At 41.1% G+C, this 20,900-nt stretch overlaps 1 protein-coding gene across 2 annotated transcripts; it reads left to right on the plus strand.

The window, feature by feature from the left end:
• The first annotated feature begins 12,484 nt into the window (after positions 1-12,484).
• On the plus strand, positions 12,485-17,660 carry LOC122644033 (glucan endo-1,3-beta-glucosidase 1-like). 2 transcript variants are annotated; one of them, XM_043837628.1, is made up of 4 exons: positions 12,485-12,670; positions 12,795-14,102; positions 14,459-14,486; positions 17,461-17,660. In XM_043837628.1, exons 1-4 carry the CDS (start codon positions 12,601-12,603, stop codon positions 17,633-17,635), a joined length of 1,581 nt encoding a protein of 526 aa, XP_043693563.1. In that variant the 5' UTR covers positions 12,485-12,600; the 3' UTR covers positions 17,636-17,660. The 2 variants fall into 2 exon arrangements, with proteins under 2 accessions (XP_043693563.1, XP_043693564.1); XM_043837629.1 differs by lacking the exon at positions 14,459-14,486 and having other exon boundaries at positions 12,486-12,670; positions 17,461-17,567.
• The last annotated feature ends 3,240 nt before the right edge of the window (positions 17,661-20,900 follow it).

Consider the following 20,900-nt stretch of genomic DNA (forward strand, 5'->3'; position numbering starts at 1 on the left):
TAACCCAACACTGAGCATACTTTGACCTCATAGAGACCAAAGTGCAGGGCTTAGAAGCCAATGTAGCCAGTTTGGATGCTTATGTTCGTAAGAAAATCTATGTGCTTTCTGATGACAAAGACAAAATGGAGTCCTAGACTTGCAATCCATGTTATTTCCTTCTGTTTTCAGCATATTTCTTTTTTTTTTTAAAAGTTGTAATAGTGTTATATTTTATTCAAGAACTTGAATATCAGCTGTACTTTTGTTGTTTTGTCTTGAACTTAAGTATTGATGTACTCACCTCCCAGAGAGGTCTAGAATGTAATAATAGTTGTAATCTTCATAGAACGGATATATATACTTATCTAGTCTTTATTTCTACTGTTGTTCTCTATTATTTGCTATATCATCGTCTTCCACACCTATCAGAGTCCTCTCCTTAAGTTTGCACACAACTAAGTTATTCTCGTAGAAGCTTTTTAATTAGACCCTAATTGTATAGAGTAAATCAGGAGTCTCCACTAGACTGTGGTTGGTGCAGAGCATCACGCTCTAATACCATGCTGCCACGCCCCTATCCCAATAAGGAATATAATAACATAAAGGAGTATGATTAGGCCGACATGTGTCATCCTGTAAGCGATAAGCTTCATCAATCGTCCAACTCCAAACCTTCAAAAGAGATTAAGTTGGACTCTATAGAGGATAACAAACCTAGCGACACATCAGCATCCACTCTCATCTACAAACCATGCCCAGCTCAAGTTTCAGTTATTAAGTCCATCTCAAATTCAGCCAAGAGTGGAGAACACGTTCAGGATAATTCACAATATTTATCTTATATCCCATATAATTTTCCTCATATGTTAACACCATCGATCTCTCATCACACTCTATATAAGAAAGACTCGGTGAAGAACAAAAACAACTAAGAAAAACTGTTGTGTGGATGTAGGTTACCAAAACCGAACCATGTTAAAACCTTGGTGTCTTTTTCTTCTTTCTTCCTCTTCTCTATCTCATACCTTCTAACTTTAACATGGTATCATTCGACCAGGCGACCATGTGATCCACCAGCGACTTACCTAGTCTCATCTCCACCCCTATTTCATCTTTCCTTTTCCCATCTCTCAATCATGTCATAACCATCAAACTCACAGATTTGAACTACCTATTGTGGCATTCACAGTTCATACCCATTCTGCGTAGGTACAATCTCTATGATATGGTCACTGGTACTGCTCAATGCCCAGCTGAATTTCTGGCTCCAGTTGTTGAATCGTCACCCACGAATCCTCTTCCTACTAATCCTGCATTAGGCCTATGGCAACGCCAAGACCAACTCATGATGAGTTGGCTTATTTCAAGTTTAACAGAGCCAGTTCATGCTCAGATCGTGGGATGCACCACCTCCCATGAAGTTTGGCAAACTCTGGAACACTCCTACAACAACGTCTCCAGTGTGCGAGTAATGCAACTCTGCCTACAACTTCAAAATACTAAAAGAGGATCCTCCACGATTCAAGAATACCTCTTGAAAATCAAAACTACCTCTTGAAAATCAAAACTACCATGGACCTCCTTGGTGTTGCCGGTAAGCCTGTTACCGATGAAGATCTCTTTCTCCAAACTCTAGGTGGATTAGGCCCTAAAGATGGGGCCTTTGTTACCTCCATCACAACAAGAACTGATCCGATATCTTACTCGGATCTACGTGGGATGCTCCTCACACAAGAAATACGTTTACAAGATGAAAATCTAGCTTCTGAATCTGTCATTGTTGTGCACAATACCACTACCACTGACATCGTGGCACTCGTGGTAATTCTGGTTCACGTGGTGGTCGTTCCCAATACCATGGTGGAAGAAATAATCGTGGTGGTAGATCTGGTTATGCACGATATCCCTATCTAGGTGCTCCAAATTCACCAATTCAACCTCATTCTCCTACTCCAGTCGTATGCCAGGTTTATAACAGAATTGATCACAAGGCATTAGATTGCCGTTATCGATTCAATCATGCTTTTCAGTAGACCACAAGCAATCCACCTATGACTGCAAATATGAATGATTATTCTCGTCCAGCACCTACTGAAAATGTTTGGTTCCCTGACTCTGGAGCAACAAATCATGTCACTGCTGATCTTGACAATTTATACCTCTCCACTGATTATAATGGTACTAACTAAGTTCAAGTGGGCAACGGTTTAGGTTTGAAAATTCTTCACACTAGGTCCTCCCATATTTCTTTTCATTCCAAAACTTTCGCTCTTCCTAATATTTTACATGTTCCATCAGTTACTCGAAATTAATTATCTGTTTTACAATTTATAAAAGATAATAATATTTTGTTTGAATTTCACCCTGACCATTTTTATGTAAAGGATCTTTGCACGGGGAGGTGTCTCCTACAGGGAATCACTAAAGATGGACTCTATCAGTTAGTACTCAATAAGGCTGCTCCTTCGGCTCGTAGGTTTTCTCCATGTGTTTTTATTGGTGAACGCACATCTCTCCATCAGTGGCATAATCGTTTAAGGCATCCTTCCCTACATATAGTTCAGGAGATTGCCCAAAATTTTAATTTACCATTGTCTTCCCAGAAGGATTTTAATATTTGTAATGCTTGTCAATAGGGCAAGAGCCATAAGTTACCATTTGTTCCTTCCACCCATCGCTCTTCTAATCCATTAGAACTTGTTTACTCTGATGTGTGGGGACCATCACCTATTTCATCCTCTAATGGGCACCGCTATTATGTTCATTTTATTGATGATTACAGTAAATTTATTTGGCTTTTTCCAATTACTCACAAATCGGATGTTTTATCTGTGTTTGTCAAATTTAAGGTGCTTGTTGAGAACTTATTTAACAAGAAGATAAAGCGGTTACATAGTGATTGGGGTGGTGAATACCGTTCTATTTCCAAGTTTTTGGAGACAAATGGCATTGAACATCGACTCTCTTATCCTCATACTCATAAGCAAAACAGTGTTACAGAGAGACGTCACCGACATATAGTTGAAACAGGTTTGGCCTTGATGGCTCATGCTGGAATTCCAAAATATTATTGGCATTATGCTTTTGAAACAGCCGTATGCTTGATTAACCGGCTGCCTACTCCAATTCTTGGCAATCAATGCCCCCTGTACAAATTATTTGGCAATCAACCTGATTACACCAATTTAAGGGTGTTTGGGGCCGCTTGTTACTCATTGCTACGTCCATACAACAACCACAAGCTTGATTATCGGTCTGAGTTACATACATTTCTTGGCTACAACTCTAAACATCGTGGTTATCGTTGCTTGAATATGCGAAATGAGGCTATCATTATCAATCATCACGTAATTTTTTATGAGGATCATCTCCCATTCACCAATAATGAGGGCACAACACTCTCGACAATGCCTTCCCCACCTTCCATACTTGGGCTTCTACCGATACTACCTTGGTTTCCAAACACCAACTCCCCCTCCACTTCTCAACCACATGCTTCCCCACCACCCACTTTAACCCCACCATCACCACCACCCACTACTACCCTTCCATCCATCTCACCACCTTCTCATGTGTCCGTCCCATCTCTAATACCTCAATCTGTCCCTATTATCTCACCAAACACATTCTCACCTCCCACTCACGCAATACCACCACACCCTAATTCAGTCACCAACGTCCCAATACCTACACCACCACAGCCTAATTCGGTCACCAATGATCCAATACCCACCCCACCACCCCCACCACCCCCACCACCACATCCTCTATCACCTCCACCCAATCCTATTACCCGTCATCCCATGATAACCAGAAATCAAGATGGCACTAGAAGGCCCAAGATCCTCCCTACTACAAGCCACCCTATTCCTATTTCTCTCATCACCGAGTCTGCCACTCCACCTATTGAACCAACATGTTTCAGTTTTGCCTCCAAGCACCCGCAATGGCGTCAAGCTATGGATGCCAAATTTAATGCTCTTATTAGAAATGGCACATGGACACTAGTTCCCCCATAACCCAAGATGAATGTAGTGGGCTGTAAATGGGTATACTGAATCAAACGTTTGGCAGATGGCACTATTGAGCGCTATAAAGCACGTTTGGTGGCCAAGGGGTTTCACCAACAAGAAGGTCTTGACTACACAGAGATATTCGGTCCAATGGTGAAACCGACTACAATTTGGTTGGTGTTATCCTTGGCACTTTCCAAAGGTTGGATTTTAAAGCAGTTTGACGCCCAGAACGCATTCCTCCATGGCATTTTACAGGAGGAAGTGTTTATGACCCAACCACCTGGCTTCACTGATTCCTAATGGCCTCATTATGTCTGTCGTCTTCACAAATCTCTGTATGGCCTTAAACAGGGCCCACAGGCCTGGTTTGATCGTTTGAGCACATTTGTTTTGGCATATGGGTTTCTATGGTCTAAGACAGACACATCCCTATTTCTCTACAACACAGGTGAAATCACGGTATATTTATTGGTCTATGTTGATGACATAGTCCTCACAGGGAACAACACTACGTTCATCTCTCAATTTCTTACCCAACTCGCCTGCACCTCTGCAGTCAAGGACTTGGGTAATCTCCATTATTTTTTGGGGGTTAATGTGACTCAAAATAGCACTGGTATTATGCTCTCTCAACGCTAGTATATATTAGATCTTCTTGATTGGACTAAAATGATAGGTTGCAAACCAATTTTGACTCCCTTGTCACCATCATAGTCCTTAACAAAAATAGCTGGAACAACAATGGAAGATCCTACCCTATATCATAGTGTTGTTGGGGGGCTTCAACAACACCGAACCACGTATCGTAGAGAGAACAAAAACAACTAAGAAAAACTATTGTGTGGATGTAGGTTACCAAAACCGAACCACGTTAAAACCTTGGTGTCTTTCTCTTCTCTCTTCCTCTTCTCTATGTCATATCTTCTAACTTTAACACATCCCAATAAGCTACCAGGATCACAGATACAGTGTCCCAATACACAATCAATAAACTAATATTAAAACATGATAATATCAGAGTGCAGGAAAGGATATGTAACATTTTACATTTGATCAAAAATTACGAAAGCGTTAAATATCAATAGTTACAAGATGTTCACTGGCTAATGATAAATAATACTATAATTACACATTTTCCTATGACCATCAAGTAACTACAAAATGGTATAACAATAATGTTTAAACAAGGGCATTAAGCCCCAAAAGAATAAAAAAGGGAACGGAGTCCCAAGTAATTAGTGTGCTCCATAAGCACAATCATCGCATGGGCATCCATCGTCATGCTCCTCAATCACAGCCTCCGGATTCTCAGCACCAATATCATCATATCCCGAGGGTTCAACCTCGAGTCTAGCAAAGTAGTCACCACTTGTATCATCATCTGAAAAGAGTGTATACATAGTGGTTAGCTCCACCGAGGTAGTGAGGAGATGGGGATGCACATACACATAAAACACAGATAGTCCATGGTTCATGTTGTTATTAACCATTTGCCTCCTAACACACAATACTAAGCCAAGGCATATGCTACTGCAATAACTTGGGAAACATTGTGGGTCCTTCCTTTCTCGACACATGAAAACCTCAGTTATTACCTTAGGGCCCATGCCAACCGTAGCCTCATTCCACCCAGTGGCAGACCCCAATAACCATTACTACCCTTGGCCTGGCCTCTCAAACTCTCCACAGACGGGCAGGTGCTCTGGCTACCCAACACCTAAACCCCTGTTGGTAAGGGTCACAGCATAGGAAACTGATCCTAACCACTTATATACTACATGAGTCCTATCGTATCAAGAGGTATTCCGGGTGTATCAACGTCCCATTCCATCTAACACCTAGGTTATACAGAAAAGAATGACATGCAATTTACAAGTTCACATAATTCTGGGGTTTCGACACTGGTACATCCCGACATCGTAACCCAACACAATCCACATCATCATCTTTATCATCATCATCAAATAAGTAATAAATGCAATTATGCAATCATGTTCATAATGATGCAAGCAATAATATACATGTATGGATATAAATAAGAAAACCCAAACAAATTCCCAAAACCCACTCACCAAAGATTCGCGTATCGTTCGGGGTGTTTAAAAGAAGTTGCATTGGTACATGTTACCCCGTACAAGTTAGACTGCCTAGGGATGTGTGAACAAGGTGTTAAAAGAGTGTAGGTGGGTCCCATAAAGATCCCCTAAGTGCTATCATTCAAAACAACATAAAAGAACTCGAACGGATTCTTGAACAGAGGCACTCCTAGTGGATCCATTGCTGAATCCGTTCTCAGTAATGAAAAACCCGAAAGAAAAGAGATTAAATGGGCTGAACAAATTCTCGAACGGAGGCAGGACCCTGGGTCCATTGGTGAATCCATTCAGGCCAAAATTCAGATTTTAAACCTCACAAGGTTGAACGGATTCTCGAAGGGAGGCCTGATGCCTAGGTCCGTTCGTAAATCCGTTCGAACCAACATAAAAATTCCTTAAGTTATTTGATTTCCAACCCAAATTTTTAAAGGCATTATGTTCTTAGGGCTTGGAGAGGGTCATTACAATGTCCAACATGGTGAAGAGGATCTAGCCCTAGCTTGGTCTTGGGGATTCATGAGTTGGATCCCTCCAAGGCTTCCATTTCTAGGTTTAGGGTTGTTAATGGTTATAAGTTCAATAGGGAAGTCTGAGTAGGCTGTTTGGTTGCCCAAAGATAAGCATCAGGATGGATATTAGCTCACCCATGAGCTAAGGTAGGTGTTCATTAACCAACCTTGGGTTCCAAGTGGAACCCTAGGTTACCACCAGTCCAGGGAGTAGTCATGGTTTCCAAATGAGGAGAGATGAGGGAGATGAAGGGAGTGAGAGTCCTTAACTAAACAAGGTGTGAAGCCAATGGTGGTTCACCGAATGGTAGCCCTCCTCCTCCTCTTCTTCCTTTCCTTCTTTTCTTTTCTTCTCCAAGCTTTCACAATTTTGGTTGGTAGGAGTATTGAATGCCCAATGAATAGAGCCCAAGCCCTATTTATAGTAAGTGGTCCACTAGGGCCTGTTTGGCTGGCTCCTTATAAGTCTATTCCTAATTAAAATAGGTTTTGGGCTTTGTGGGCCCACAGTTAAGGTCCAACAAATGTAAGGAAGGTTAGGAGTGGGGTCCACCATGTCCGAGGACATGGAGATCATGTCCGAAACACTGGGACATGGGTCCCACACAAGGAAACACACAAATAAGCCTAATCAACACAAACGGATTATCGGACAGACTCACTAATAGTGGGTCCGTTCATAAATCCGTTGCGACTAAAAGGGCTGAAACAAAAAGGAAAAGGTATTGGGGCTTAAGCCCGCACTTCTAAGTCATTGAGGATAGTACAACAATCAAGAGGTTAGTGACTTACCCCTCGTCTATCACGGTGTGTCCCACGTGATCCCAAAGAGCTTCCCCATCGTGATGCTAAGTTCATCACAGTGAATTGTCTAAATGGGGTGACATGGGGTGTGCCATCCGATACTTCTCACTCTTAGGACTTGTGCTAGGAGGAAAGTCGAAGAAGTCACCATCGACGAATTTCCCCCACTCTCGGTTGAAGAACCTTTCCTCGACTGGCAAACCTGTGCCAAAGTCAATGATATTGTAGCTGGGTTTGACCATCATCGTGAACAACTCACTGGCATACATGGTAGCATCATCTACATGTCACATAGTTAAGAATAATATATTAGGATCTCATGTGCGGGTATAACACATTTAGCCTTACTCTGATACTGATTGGGCAGGTGACGCCACTGATTACAGATCCATCGAGGGTTTTGCAATTTTATGGGCATTAATCTACTCTCCTGGTCCTCACGCAAGCTACGATCCGTTGCTAGATCTTCTATTGAAGCCGAACACAAGGCTATTGTTGATATTGCAGCCGAATTGACATGGTTGGTAGCTTTACTTACAGAACTAGGTGTCTCCCTCATTCAACCGCCCATACTATGGTGTGACAACATTGGGGTAACATAGGTGTGACAACATTGGGGTAACATACTTATCAACCAACCCGGTATCCATGCTCGTACAGAAAACATAGAAATTGACTATAACTTTGTTGGGGAAAAGGTTGCCCGTCGTGAAATCTTAGTCCAGTTCATCTCCACAGCCGATCAGCTTGCTGATATCTTCACTAAGGGACTATCGTCAAAGCGTTTTCCATTTCTCAGTGACAAGCTCAAGATCCGACCCATCACATCCTAAGCTTGCGGGGGTGTATCAACCGAATATAGCAATGCCAGATTTACTTGGCACGCTATATTCGGTTCCCTTTGTGGTACCTTCCATTCTTGGTGTTTCCATGATAGTGTGGCACAAGAACGGCAACCCAATCTCCAGATTGATTTACCATATATTTTATGTGTGTTGAATAGGAAGTTAATGACCAAAATGCCCTTATGATAATAACCCGCCAAAATTAAAGAATAAAATTACCAAAATGCCCTCATCTTCCCCAAATCGATTAGGGTTGAATCTGAAAAAAATTTCCCCAAATTGATTAGGGTTTGAACCCATCTGGAAAGCAAGAGATCAGAATTGATCAGATAAAAGTATAACTTGCTCATCTGGGTATAAAAACATAACATCTATTTTTTAAAGAGATAAGAGTTTTTTTTTTAGAAAAAAAGTATAAAGGTTTATTTTTCTAGATACAAGCTCTTTTTTTGCTTTGTTTTGCAGCAGTTTGGCAGCACCTCTGGTAGACTCGCTGCCGCTCCTGCTATCGCCATCACAGAGTAAGGTACTGCGAGCTTGAGTAGCAAAACAGGGGATACAATTCCGATGAAAAAGAAAACCAAGCATCACGGCCCACACAGCCGTCTAAAATTATTTCTAGTTGAGCTTGCAACAAATCCACCATCTTCTCTATCTGAAGTATCAGAAATCAATAGCAAAAGAGTTTCTCCTAGCAAAATGCTCACCCAAATCGAGCTTAAAAGCTAAACCCTGAAATCAAACTTAACTTTATTAAAGGAAAAACCATAAGAACTAAGATTGCCCCAAATCTCTGCCCTTGTTCTTGGAAAGGCTCTCCCACTTTGAATATATAAGATGAAAATTTAAGAAAAAAAACTTTGAAAGTCAGTCTTCGCATTGACCTTCTGTTTGATTTACATCTTACAAAGGGAAGGGATGTGGTTCGCCACTTTGCCATGCCTCTATCTATTTCAGGAGTTTTGGCGCACAAAAAAGGAGAAATGGAAAGTTGGGAAATCTTGGCATTCAATGTATAGGGGAGATATCGTTGAGAATAAAGAAGTGTTTTTTTTAAAAAAAAATAAAAAAACAGCAAGCAAAAGAGATAGAGAGAGAATGGAATATCTACCTTATTTAATTAAGGTTTTTTTTTTTAATTGCATTAATTTTATGAGAGAGAATTGGACAGATTTTCTCTCCATAAGTGTTAACCGATTTACTTTTGGTAAATCTAATTTTGTGGAGAGAAATGGAGAGATTTGCTTTAAATAATAATAAATATTATTAATATTAATTAATTTTAAGGGGGCGGTTTTCATGCACAGTCGTGTATAAGAGGAATCTTTTACACTGGATTTTAGTAACTGTCAGATCTAATTGTTTTAATCTGAACCGTTCAAGAATAAATTAATGATATATACTTCTCCTATACGATTACCTTTCGGTTACTCTTTCAAATACGTCTCTACAAGACTTTGTATTTATCAACAAATAAATAAAAAAAGATAACAAGGACGATTAGAGAAAAAAAAGGGAAAACAATTCGATCTCTTTCTCTTCTCTTCGGCCTTCTGTCTTCCCATTATGCGATTTCTACAAATTATCCCCACATCGAAAAATAATAAGAAAGAATCGTTGAAGCTAAAGGAGTTTTGAAGTCTAAATTTTGAAATCGCCTTGCCGGGAAAGACGTAATTTTCTTGCTCCGTAAAAAATGCAAAAACTGAGGCTTCGAGTAGACAATAACAATCCTGAGGAAGAGAGAGACAGAGAGAGGGGGAAAAAAGTGGGGATTTCACTCTTTCAGTTGTCGCGACCTCGCTCTGCAGCTCCAGAGCTCACGCGTGTTGGGTTCGTTTTCTTCTCTCCACTTCTCCCTTCTGAGAACCACTTCCGCCACCGCAAGAGACTGAAAACGTAGCAGCAACAACATAATGCCGTCAGGCAAGCGCCACGGCCGCGGCAACAGGGTCAGTCTCTTCTTCTTCTTGTTCATTTTGGTTACGTTCTCATATTCCCAATTCAATGGCTTCCCGCATAAATCTCATGGCTGCAGCCCTTCCGAAAATAGCAGTGGTCGCCCCCTGATTCAATCAACTTCAGTTCCAAATTCTAATAGCAAGTGCATCTTTCACCTCTGGTGGCAGCAGCCTTTTCGCTGCTAAAATTTTCCTCCGCCTTATTCGCTGTGAGCTTTTTGAAGTCGTCTTGGCACCTGGCCCAAGCCGAGGGATGGAGAAGATAAGGCTTTAACGGGCAGTGGACATGGGAGCATGGAAGCTTGTAGATATAAAATTTTTAACAAAAAATAGAAGTACAGAATGGGCCAATTTCTTAAACCAAGCAGTCTCTATTGCTCATTTGATTTCAAATAGACAAGCATCCAACAATGTACTTCAGTAGTCATGGCCCAACTAATTTGAGATTTTTTCCCTTCTGCAATTGAGATACAAGTAAGCTAATAGACAAGCATCCCTACAAAAAGTTGAGATAAATAGCAGATTCAACTCAAAGCATGTCAAATTGTCAATATTCATCTGTGTTTGAAGGTATCCTTTCAGACAGTCTAGTAAATTTTTTCCTTAGGACTTGACGAATGTTAAGAACCTCTGAAGAGTTTCAATAAAAAGAACTAAAAAGGAGGAGGAAGGAAGAGAAAGCTAAACTGAAAGCTACATTAATGAAAGCCAGAGATGACAATGAATCATCTTCTAGTTCTTCATCTGAATCGAGTGATAGCGAATGCGAAAAGATTGTTGATATGAAACAGCTCAGGAATAGGGCATTGGCAGAACCACAGTCAACCAGTGAATTAGAAACATTAGTAACAACCTCAAACCTTCAAACCAAAGAACAGGGAATTGCAGAGGTGAATGAAGATCACAGTTTGAAGAGTTGCTGTACTGGTGACAGAAGGGTTGGAGGAAGTAGAAAGAGATCGATGAGAAAGAGAAGAGATAGAGATCGAATTGTTTTCTCTTTTTTTTCTCTAATCGTCCTTGTTCCCTTTTTTTAATTTTTTTGTTGATAAATATAAAGTCTTGTAGAGACGTATTTGAAAGAGAACCGAAAAATAATCGTATAGGAGAAGTATATATCATTAGTTTATTCTTGGACGGTTCAGATTAAAACAATTCGATCTGACGGTTACTAAAATCCAGTGTAAACTATTCCTCTTATACACGACCGTGCATGAAACTTTTAGCCTAATTTTAATTACAAACAATAATTAATACTAAGGGTACTTGAGATTAAGAATTTATAAGAAAGAATGACATATAGATTAAGATTTGAAGAATGGAATTTTAGATAAGACTGAAGGGTACAATAGCTAAATGAAAAATTTGCCACTAATTAAAAACAATAATAATTAATACTAAGGGTACCTAAGATTATGAAATTATAAGAAAGAATGACATAAATATTAAGAATTGAAGACTAGAATTTTAGATAAGAATGAAGGGTAGCATAGGTAACTGGAAGATTTGCCACTACGTGTTTTTATATAATAGTATGATAGGATATGATATATATTTCGGATCCTCTGCAGCGCGGGTGTGCTCCAAGATGTCGGACGCACAAACTCAACACATGGCCGAGGTGCCATAGCGATGGTAGGGATGGATGCGCACCACTGAGCTGGGTGCACATACAATGGAGAGAAGGATTTTCAACTAGGTGGTGTGTATCAATGAATTTTTATCCTGTTCGGTTCCCTATCCAGTACGATTGTCCAGTTCCTATCATAGAGAGGCAGAAATGACGACTTGACCCCATTTGGGCAGGGTGTTCAGATAGGGGGTTAGGTCATCATTTTCGGCCCCTTATGAGAGGAACATCTGTTCTGGGCAGGGAACCAGAGAGAATAATGATCTGTGTATCAATCACTGCCGTCAAAATGGTACCTCGGCCACTTGTTGAACTCGGGCTGCACGCCCCGCCCTGCAGATGAGCCCGATCCATATATTCCCCCATGGACCATGATGACGAAAGCCTGTGTTCCAGCTGCTGCTGTCGGCCTCGAGGGTTAAAGTCGTAAATTTCTATACCCCAGAAGGAAATAATTGAAGTGTCTAGTGTCTACTACATTGCGACTCCACTTCAAAATGGAGAGGCTTCAGACTCTCTGAAATTTTCGGTTGCTATCGTACCCCATTCCCAGTTCCCAGTCCCCACTTCCTCGATTGGCTCCTCTCTGTCTCTCTCTCTCTCCTGTTTATTGATCGCCTTCTTTCATATCTGAAGTTTGAAGAGCTCAGCATCGAGAAGGAAAAACGAAGATTTTCGAAGTAGATAATGCAAGAATCTACAGATGAAACTGAGGAAGCAGATGAAGAAATAGAGTTGCATCCTCTCCAATAATTAAATGGACGATTCTAAGCTTACCACAGCTATCACACTCCTCCTCCTTCTACCTACTCTTTGGTCAATTTCAGGTAAATTAGGAAAGAATCCAACAATTCGTTATGGAAAGAAAAATGTTTCCTTTCTCCTCCACTACACTTCCTCTGTACTAACTCTGTTTCCTCTGGATTGATGAAATTGGCTATTCACTTGCAGCAGAAGCGACAGGCATGGTAGCAGAGTTGAAGAAACAGCAAGACTTAGACGACGAGTCTTTTGTGGGAGTGAACATCGGAACCGACGTCTCCAATCTATTGTCTCCGGCAGACCTCGTTTCGTTTCTTCAATTGCAGAAGATAACCCACATCCGCCTCTACGACGCTGACAACGACATCCTCCGAGCCCTCTCCGGCACCAAGATCCGTGTCATTGTTAGTGTTCCGAACAACCAGCTCATCGCCATCGGTTCATCGAACACCACCGCCGCCGATTGGATCGCTCGCAACGTTGCAGCGTTCTATCCTGAAACTCTGATCACCGGCGTCGCCGTCGGCGACGAAGTCTTAACCACCGTCCCCTCTTCGGCTCCGCTTCTCTTGCCGGCAATTCAATCTCTCTACAGTGCTCTGGTTGCCTCCAACCTCCACACCAAGATCAAGATTTCCGCTCCCCATTCTGCATCTATCATACTCGACCCATTTCCTCCATCTCAGGCTTTCTTTAACCAATCCCTGACATGGGTGATGCAACCATTGCTTGAATTCCTTTCGAGAACTGGTTCTCCATTGATGATGAATCTCTATCCGTACTCCGTGTTTATGCAGAACAAAGGGGTAGTGCCCCTGGAGAGTTCCCTTTTCAAACCCTTGACGCCGTCCAAGGAGATGGTCGACCCCAACACCCTGCTTCACTACACCAACGTGCTGGACGCCTTGATCGACGCGGCCTATTTCTCCATGAGGAACCTGAACACCACGGACGTGAAGGTGCTGGTGACAGAGACCGGGTGGCCGTCGAAGGGTAACTCGAAGGATTCGTACGCCACCATCGACGACGCAGACACTTACAATTCGAATTTGATCAAACACGTGTACGACCGCAGCGGAACGCCGCTGCACCCGGAAATGACGTCGAACGTGTTTATATACGAGCTGTTCAACGAGGACCAGAGGGCAACGCCGGCGGCGGAGGCGAATTGGGGACTTTTCTACGGGAACAAGACGGCGGTTTACCTGCTGCAAGTGTCAGGGAACGGGACTTTTTTGGGGAACGATACGACGAATCAAACGTACTGCGTGGCCATGGATGGGGTGGAGACGAAGACGTTGCAGGCGGCGCTGGATTGGGCATGTGGGCCTGGAGAGGCGAATTGCTCGGAGATACAACCTGGGCAGGACTGCTACGAACCCAATAATGTGAAAAGCCACGCTTCCTATGCCTTCGACAGCTACTATCAGAAAGAAGGGAAGGCTGAAGGCTCCTGCGATTTCAAGGGCATCGGCATGATCACCACCTCTGATCCCAGTAAGCAGCAACTCACCTCAATCTCAATCAATGCATCATTTACACAGTTTTTTTTTTGCACTCAAACCAGAAGGGTTCCATGGAATAGAGGAAAAGCAACTTTTCAGTTTGAGTGTGGAACCGGTCCCACCCTTTGTCGGCATGAATGAAACTCCACCGATCTTTAGTCTTCCCTATCCTCTGTTTGAAATTAAAAGAAAAAGATGGAATTCGGGATCCAGGTACTTATATTAGACCTGATTGCCTGCTTTGGTTGGGTTAGAAGCATTAAAAATTTAAAAGTGGTGAAACTGTGAAGTCACTGAATCTCACTGAATCGGACAATAACATGAGGACTTTGTTTATGTGATTGGCAGGTCACGGGAGCTGTATTTTTCCTGGAAGGTGAGCAACGCTACGTCCCTACTCTCTGGTTTCTTCTGATTCTGCCTTTCATTCTCTCTCTCATTCTTTCACACGAATTATTATCTGCTGCGGTAATTAGAGTGTTACTGTGCGTATTGCGCGGTGCAGCAGTGATTATGTGTGCACACATGGTCGTTGCTGCGCCGCACAATAAGCACAACAGTACTCCAATTACAACAACGGATAAAGGTCCCTTTCACACAGAGCCACATACAGACTCTTTCTCTCTCTTTCTTTTCCTTGACTGGGCTGGAATTATGGTAACCTTATAAGGAGGACAGCTTGGCTGATAGGGTTGGCATTTGATTCAGCCACATAAACACACACTCATATTCTCTCTCTCTCTGTCTCTCTGTGAATGGCCTGAACTAGGAGTGATGGTAAGTTGGTAACCTTCTAAGGAGACAGCTTGGGTTGTCATCTTAGAAATTTGGAGCTTTAGTTGATAGGATATTTTGTTGCCATATGACCACGGACAATCATTGTGTCTCTGTCAATTTCTCCTTGGGGAGAATTTTACGGTTGAAATCTTCTTTTAAACATCAGATGGTGAAGTTAACCCCTGAGGCCCTACCCACACCAACGGTCCCACACATCTTCAATTATGATTTACCAAAAAGGTCGTTAATCAGTTCTAACTTCTAATTTTTCAACCTAAATCGATTAGTAATGAATATGGGGTTTATTTGATTTTTTTTTTCAATCTTTTCCAATTATAAAATGTTATTTTTTAGGGAAATTATGAAATACCCCCTAAAAATGGGTCGAAACACAGATCACCCCCTGAAATTTGAAAATACTCAGATCACCCCCTCTACACTAACGGTGTTAGTCTGCTGTTAGTTATTGGTGTAAAAAGACTATTTTACCCTTGTATTAAATCATTAGAATTAAATTTACAGTACTACCCTTTCCTTCATCTTCAACCTAAAATACCCCATTGCCTCTGTTTCGCTCAGGCAGCACCGCCGCTGCCGCCTCTGCTTCCTCACACTTGCAACTCAATCCCGGCAGCCATCGGTCTGAATCAAGAATAGTGAGAAGTAGCTGAGGAATGATACAAGACCTGGGATCGGTTCGGATGTCGAATCGGAGGGTGAAGGTGGAGCACATGCGTATGATGATGAAGAATCTGAGAAAGTGGGAGAGGAAGAAGAAGCAGTCGAACAAGCAAAGGAGGGAGAAGGGGAATTTCCAGTGTGGCTGCAGGGTTCTTTCCAGCAGAAACCCTCTTTCGATTCAATTTATAAAACTCATTACAAATCAGAAATCAAGTTTTATTTCAACTGAAACCTGAAACCTAAGAGATCTATGTGTTACGAATCTACCTAAAAGCTTAGATCGAGTTTTATAAATTGAATCGAAAACGTGAAACCTTTGTAATCGAGTTTTATAAATTTCTCTTAGGGATGGGCAATAACAATATCAGAAATCAAGTTTTATTTCAAGGAAATATGACTAAAACTACTTATAGCGGTAGGTTTAGATTCAGATTTTAAAGTGGTTTTGAAACCCACTATTCCAGCCAGCTTTGGAGCTTAGGTTCAACAGGATGGGTTGCCCAAAGGTAAGGCCTCAACCCCCTAAATCTAAGTAGAAACGGAGGATCAAGGGAGATTGAACCAACTTTGTAGTTGTCGGTGTTACATGGAAAACAAAGTAACAGTGTAGGTTTAATAGAAACAGAAATAAAAAAGAGAAAAGGGAAGAAGAAGAAATAAAGAGAACAGAAGAGAAACGTTACTTGGGATGCGAGAGAGAATATCAGAGAGGAGATAGAGAAGAGGAACGGAGAGTATGCTCCCGCCGGTGCAATCAATCCGGAACGGAGACAAAGAAGATGAAAGGAGCAGGGGTAATATTGAGATTTGGCTGTACAGGATTTTCCCTTCAAGCTGGTTCGTTGAATCTTCACCTTTCTCCACAAGGAACGTCGACAATGGCAGCGGCGGCGGCGGCGGCAGTGCTGCAAACAGAGTTGCAGGAAAAGGGTGGGGTATTTTAGGTTGAAGATGAAGGAAGGGTAGTATTGTAAATTTAATTGTACATGTTAAGTTTTTAGATCTAAGGGTAAAATAGTAATTTACTCTTCTCAAGGGTAGTTTAGGGTTTAAAAAAAATGTAACTAGCTGACTTCATCAATTAACTAACAGTAGGGTCTAATTTGAGTATAGGGCTCTAATGCAGGGGGTGATCTGAGTATTCTCAAATTTCAGGGGGTGATCCGAGTTTCGATCCATTTTCAGGGGGTGTTTCACAAATTTCCCTATTTTTTATCAGTCTTGACTTTTCCGTTTTGATCCAATTTTGATTAAACGATTTCAGTCGAAGCGCCCCTTGTGCGGCCCACACCCTCACAGGGGGGGTGGACTGCACCCGGTAAGGGTGCTTGCACAGTGGGTAGGGCAGTCATTTCACTCCTATCTAAGTGTGGGTCGCTCAAGGGTCGCGAGAGTGTGGCCCTTGCGTCAGTGCAAGGGCCAATGGGAACATGTGAAAGTATTAACAAAGGCGACATTTTTACCTTTCTTGGGGTAGTGCAGTCATTTCCTCTCCGTGTCGGGGTACAACACGCACTCTCTTGAGTTCTTTTTCTACGTAATTTGGTGTACATGATTTTGAACCAACCATTTTTTTAATCCGTTTATAATTCTTAAACGGTTGAATGGATTAAAGATTTATCAGTTATAATTGGTTTGTATCGATATATAAACCCATAGTTAATCAGTTCAAAACTGAATCGAACCGATTATGATTATTCAATTTCACTTGGTTTTTCTAAAACCAAATTCTAATTTAAATGGTTTGATTTGATTTCGATAAACAATTTGAATTCAAAATTCAAACCCTTAGAAGTTCACGAGGGCTTACAATGTTATCCTTAATAGGTAGTGTGATACAGTGGTTGTGGTTGTTCTCTTTTATCAATGTGTGGTGTATATGCATTGTGCAGCGAGAAGGTAAGCAACAAAACAAAAACCTTGAGCAACAGCATGGCCAGCATGGATAAAAGTGGTGCAGAGATGTTGGGATGGAGGAATATTTTCTTCACCATATGGGATGAGGTCTTGCCCATTTCTCTTCTGGGTTTATTTCTTCCATTGTTACTTATCATATTTATAGCTTGAGGTGAGGCAATTAAGTAAAGGCGACAGAGAAAAAAGCTTGGTGATGAAGACGATGGCTGTTTTCTTGTGGATGCAAAATACTCACTCAGTTGCTCGACATCCTCTGCAAATCTTTTTGAGTTGAAAACATCCAATTATATCTCTAGCTATAATTGGGTTTTGTAACTATAAGTGAAACTAATATGAAGTAGATAATGAATTATTTTTTTAGCAATATTTATTAAACTCTTTATTGTAATTTTCATGTTGGATGCTAAAAACTGAAGTATTTTAATTCATATTTAATAATTGATTATCCAAAGAAATAACCTAAAAATTGACATAAACTTATCCCTAAGTATAAACGTTTTTTTTCCCTTCTTTTTGTAAAAATTGACATTGCCAAACACACTCATTTCTTGTATTTTTTTCTTATCAACCCTATTCCAACTTTTGTGCGCATACCCTCAACCCTTTCCATCCCACATTGTAATATAATTTCCCAACCCTAATGAAGTGAGTTTTTTGTTGGGATTGGTGGGGCATGATCAACAATAACCACCTAAGCAATGTTGATATAATCGATACCATAATATGGTGCTTTTAGCTTACTACAATGAGCTAGAGCTGATTTATTTACAACCTCCAATCCTCTTGACCCCTCTTTTTTTTTTTTTTTTTTTTTTTTTTGGGTCAAAGGATAATATTATAAAAAAGAAATCAAAAAAAAAAAATTAAAAAAATCCAAGAACAGAAATAACCGGACCTCGACCTACGGCATTGCCATCAGCAGAGGAACCTAGCTACAACTAGGAAAATCTGTATCTAGGCTTAGACATGGCATCTGCCGCCAACTCATCCAAAATATGAGACGGAAAGGAAATCCCTAAGTCCGAAACTCCAGACTTCGCTGTATGCTTAGCGAGGTAATCCGCAACAGGATTAGCTTCTCTGAAACAGTGAGTTATCTTCCACGAAATAGAATCCAAATGAGGTTGCTGGCAATACCATCTCTATAACACAAACCAAAGAATATTATCATTCCGAACCGAGTCCACAACCACCATAGAATCAGACTCAATCCAAAGTGTTGTAACTCTCATCTCCTTAGCCACCATCAGCCCAATAATTAATGCTTCGAACTCCGCAACAAAAAGGATGGTAACACCCAGGAACTTATTGTAAGCCCCCATTACCTGAGCCTGATAATCTCGAAAAATTCCTCTCGACCCTGCTCGACTTGGATTTCCAATTGAGCTCCCATCAATGTTATGCTTTGTCCATAAGAACTGCGATTTACACCAAAATACCCCAAGGATCTCGCCTCCCTATGACACTTGAACTTGGAAACCCAGCTTACGACAACAAATCAACTCCTCGGGGGTTTTCACTGCATTTATCATGTCAACCTCACAGTCCCAGATTTCCTTTTTGACCATCTCCAAAAGTAGAGATTGATTAAGAGGGGATCCATCATGCCTTCTTCTATTCCGCTCCTCCCAAATGATTGAGACAATAATAATTGCTCCACCCGTCCAAGCTTCTTTGAGATTTGTTAGTTTGGTTTTTCTCTTCCACCATTGTAGCAACCTCTCAAAATTATCATGCATACTCCAAGCAATTCCAAAACCAATTTGTAAACTTCCTCCAAATCGTCTCAGTATAAGTGCAGTTTATAAAAACATGTTCAATCAATTCCAACTCCTTTTTGTACATGTTGCATCTAGAAACCAAATGAACTCCCTTTTTTCTTAATAACATCATCCGTGGGCAGCTTACCATGAACCAGACGCCATCCCAAGGTGGAGTGTCGTGGCTGTAACCGTTCGCACCAGATAATATCTTCCCAAGGAACTTTAGGGTTCCTTTTCCTTATTTCCTCCCAAGTTGAAAGCAAAGAGAAATTACCTGATCTTAAAAGCCCCCAGCAACACTTATCCCGCACCTCTGATTCAGGGATTAAAATATCTCTTATCCGATCAAACACCTCTGTAAGGCATCTAGATGAGACTTTCGGTAAAGCCCACTCTCCATTAATAATGAAGTCTCCAACTTTTGCAGTGTTGTTACTAAATAGATCCTCCCCCAACATAGTCAAGTGTTTAACAGAGTCCACCCCTAACCACCTATCCAACCAGAACTTGATAATTTTCCCATCTCCCAATATCTATCTTTCCTGCTCTTCCACAAATTTCCACATTCTCCTTATGCTAGGCCAAATTGAAGAAGCACTATAGCCCGGTCTAATGTTTCCCCATTTATTAACAAACCGATGCTTGAGAAAAATACAAGACAGAATCCTACGATCTGATTTTCCAAGTAAGCCTGGACAACGTAGCTTTATTAACCTCCCTCAGCCTTCTTATGCCCAATCCTCCTTCATCTCTCGGTTTGCACATTTTGTCCCAACTCACCGTAACAGCTTTTGACGTATCCACATCTCCCATCCAAATAAAATTCCTCATCCATTTCTTGACCACTCTTTTGTGGATTGTCTTTTTTATCCTATCTTATCGGAGAATGATTCTTCTTCTTTACGTCTCCTATGGAGCATGAAATTAAATGGGTTGTCTTTTCCCTTGGACCTTATAAGGCTCTAGGCATTGATGATTTCAGGCCTGTTTTTTTCAAAAATTCTTGGGCATTGTTGGATCTGATGTTTGTCAATTTGTTAATGATTTATTCCATTCCAAGCTGTTAAAAAAGGAAAGATTTTGAGTCAAAATTAGATATTGGACTCAATATTGGATTCCTCTAGCAATAGGAATCTTTCCTTGATTGGAAAGATTTGTGGGCTAAGTGATTGAGTCCTATTAGGAAACTCAATATTGCTTGCCCTTGTGTTCTATTTAATTAGGGATAAGCGAGGGCAATAATATATTAAATAATATGAGATTGCCAAAAACAGAGAAACACTCTCATATCCAAAAACGTGGAGCACTCCCCTCTCCTTGGAAAAATCGTGCTCTCTTCCCTTCCCTCTCTTGGTGTTTGATCTTGGAGATAGTCTAGGGTTTTGAGAACCCTAAAGTGTGGAGGAGTTGGCTTGATCGTGAGGGAACGCAAAGCTATGCATGGTGCGTGGAATGACTGTGAAAGGGCTATCATCGGTTGGAAGTTTTGCATCTGTGAAACTCTAGGTAACAATCGATCCTTCCATTGTTCCTACTTATTGAATGACATCTCCTATCGATATCTATTGATCCTGTTACGCTTCCGCTGGATTGCACACTAATTACCAACAATGGCATCAGAGCCTCACTATCTATGAGAATGTTTTCAATTT

Source organism: Telopea speciosissima, chromosome 10 (genome assembly GCF_018873765.1).
Source record: "Telopea speciosissima isolate NSW1024214 ecotype Mountain lineage chromosome 10, Tspe_v1, whole genome shotgun sequence".
In the NCBI taxonomy this organism is placed as follows: Eukaryota; Viridiplantae; Streptophyta; class Magnoliopsida; order Proteales; family Proteaceae; genus Telopea; species Telopea speciosissima.